This window comes from Elephantulus edwardii, unplaced genomic scaffold (assembly GCF_000299155.1).
Source record: "Elephantulus edwardii isolate Elephantulus edwardi_28Jun2011 unplaced genomic scaffold, EleEdw1.0 scaffold00113, whole genome shotgun sequence".
Classification (NCBI taxonomy): Eukaryota; Metazoa; Chordata; class Mammalia; order Macroscelidea; family Macroscelididae; genus Elephantulus; species Elephantulus edwardii.
Genome location: NW_006399863.1, coordinates 10,317,752 through 10,320,110, shown reverse-complemented (window position 1 = coordinate 10,320,110; position 2,359 = coordinate 10,317,752). Strand labels below are relative to the sequence as shown.

Below are 2,359 nucleotides of genomic sequence, written 5' to 3'. Positions count from 1 at the left end.
TCAGCCTTCTGATGGTGGCGGCGGGAGGAAACCTGAGGACTTGGGGGTGCGCCCCATCCCCCACTTTCCTCTTCCTAGCGTCTGGCTCCCAGTTTGTCCCCACTGTTTGCAACGGCCGCGAGGTGGTGGACTCCACGACCTCGTCGCTTTGAGAACCCCACAGCCCTGCCTCTACTGCTTCCACTTCCAGGGCCAGGAGGAAGTTGGCTGAAGCACTGCAATAAAGTCCACCCCCACGTCCCTCCCCAGAGTCATCACCCATACCGCTGCCCCAAAACTCGGTCCAAAGTCAGGGTCCTCGGCAGGTAGCCCCCGCCACGGCCACTGACTCCCCTTGTCCCTCCTCACCGGCCCAGGGCTCAGGGAAGCAGCCAGGGTCCTCTCTGCCCTGGAGTGGGGTGGGAGCGGGGCGCTCTGGCTGAGGATTGTAGGCCCCAAACCCAAACAGCAAAGGTGCTTCCAGCCCTGCCCCTACCCACCTTTAGGGCCTTTTTTATTTTTTTATATAAGTTATTCTGGGATAAGGGTGGGTGATATAGGGGCCCTTCTTCCCCCTGCACATTAGTCCGTCCTGTGATTTATTTTGTATTCTCTGTAAATAAAGTGTCTTTATTAAAAAAAAAAGAAAGAAAAGAAATCATACTTTACTTTCAACCCAAAGAGGTCCTTACACTGGCCATGGCCTTAAACTTCGTCTACCAGTGCTTATGTCTCTGCTCTGTGCCAACTCTGTGCTGGATGCCAAACCCTGGTGGCTACCAAGAGAGATTCCTTCCTGTCTGGGGGTGGGGAGAATATACCACCTCCTTTGAAGGAGACTGGCTGAGCAGGGAAGAGGTTTCCCTGGGACTTGGCCTCCAGGATGGCACCAAGGGTAGCGTGGGTGAAAGCGGTCCATGTCCTGAGAGTGTTCTTCCAAAGCTGACCTGCCTGGTGCTAGGAGGAATCACTGATCAGTACCTTGCCAGACGGAGATTTTTGGTGGGGAAGGATCCAAGAAGAGGTCTGAGGTCCAGTGTTGCCTGTTCTATGGGATGAAAGTCAGAAAGCTTGTGAGAGGCAGATTGGAGAAGTAGGGAGGACAGAAGCTGGTCAGATGGAGCCAGGAGATAAACTAGGAAAGTGGACATTTTCCAGTCCCGTGAATGACTGGTGGAATGGTCAGTATGTGGAGTCTTGGGCATCCCTCATTTGACATTGGGAATAACCACTAAGAGGGCTATGAGGTGGAGTTTCATCCACATGGCTGCCTGCCCTCATGTGATGTAGAGGTGTCTGAGAGAGACAGAGCCACCTTTATCGTTAAGTGAGACTGGCTCAGGACAGGGCAGGCTTCAGAGCTGCTGTATGTAGGGTCACTATGAGTCACTGGCAACTTGACAACACATAATAACAGTCAAGTACAACTCGTAATGACCCTATGAACAAAAGATCTGAACCTTGCCCCGCCCTTACCATCTCTGATCTACTTGAGACTATTGCTACAGCAGTCACTATTTCAATTCATCTCTTTGAAGGCTTTCCTCTTTCACTGACCCTCCACCTTCCCAAGAATGATGTCCTTTTCCAAGGAATAGCCTTACTTCCATAGACTGGCAAGGCTCTGGAGACTGGGTTAATAGATAAATGAAAACAAACATGAAAGAAAATCCCAGAAATGGTTCCTTCTTCCAGCCAACACTTGGGGTTGCTAGATAATACAGAAATCCTAGCTAAAATTGAAGTGTAGATAAATAAGAATACTGTGTTTTTTAAGTGGCATACACATATAAATGAAACATTTGGGATACACTTACCAAAAAAAAATTATTTACCCCAAATTCCATTTGTAAGTAATTTCTTTTTGTTGTTGAGACTGTACCAATTCAACAGTTGGTACATTTACAATTCAGTGACATTGATTGCATAGTTTGAGTTATGCAATCATTCTCATCCTCCTTTTCTGAGTTGGTCCTCTCCCATGAAAATAATGGCATTTCCCCCTGGGGTTCTTTTGAGTTGCTTTTGTCAATTTGATCACGTATAGATAGATATTAAAATAACACAATGCTCAAGGCAGACAGTCTTTACTAGTCAAGCTAAAGGACTGTTTCATTTTAAAATTTCAGGGGCTAGTATTTGGTTTAAGGTTTAAAAATCATCTTATGACAATGTTTTCAGATTCTGTAATGATTTGAAATTCTGTTCTTCACTTAGCTCCCTTTTGATCAAGATTATTCTACCAACTTTTGCATCAGGCTCAATAATAGTAGCTGGGCACCATGCAATTCTTCTGCTTTCATAGCAAAGTGGTATTTGTTTATAGAGGCAGTCAATCACATATTCCATATCCTCTTCCTATTCCTGACTCTCCCTCCTC

At 46.5% G+C, this 2,359-nt stretch overlaps 1 protein-coding gene across 1 annotated transcript in view; it reads left to right on the top strand.

The window, feature by feature from the left end:
• Positions 1 to 168, top strand: part of GRM2 (glutamate receptor, metabotropic 2) — a 12,241-nt gene extending 12,073 nt beyond the window's left edge. The window contains exon 6 of the mRNA XM_006892265.1: positions 79 to 168. Coding sequence (XP_006892327.1) covers positions 79 to 152 — 74 coding nt within the window. The 3' untranslated portion in view covers positions 153 to 168. The remainder of the gene's footprint in view (positions 1 to 78) is intronic.
• The last annotated feature ends 2,191 nt before the right edge of the window (positions 169 to 2,359 follow it).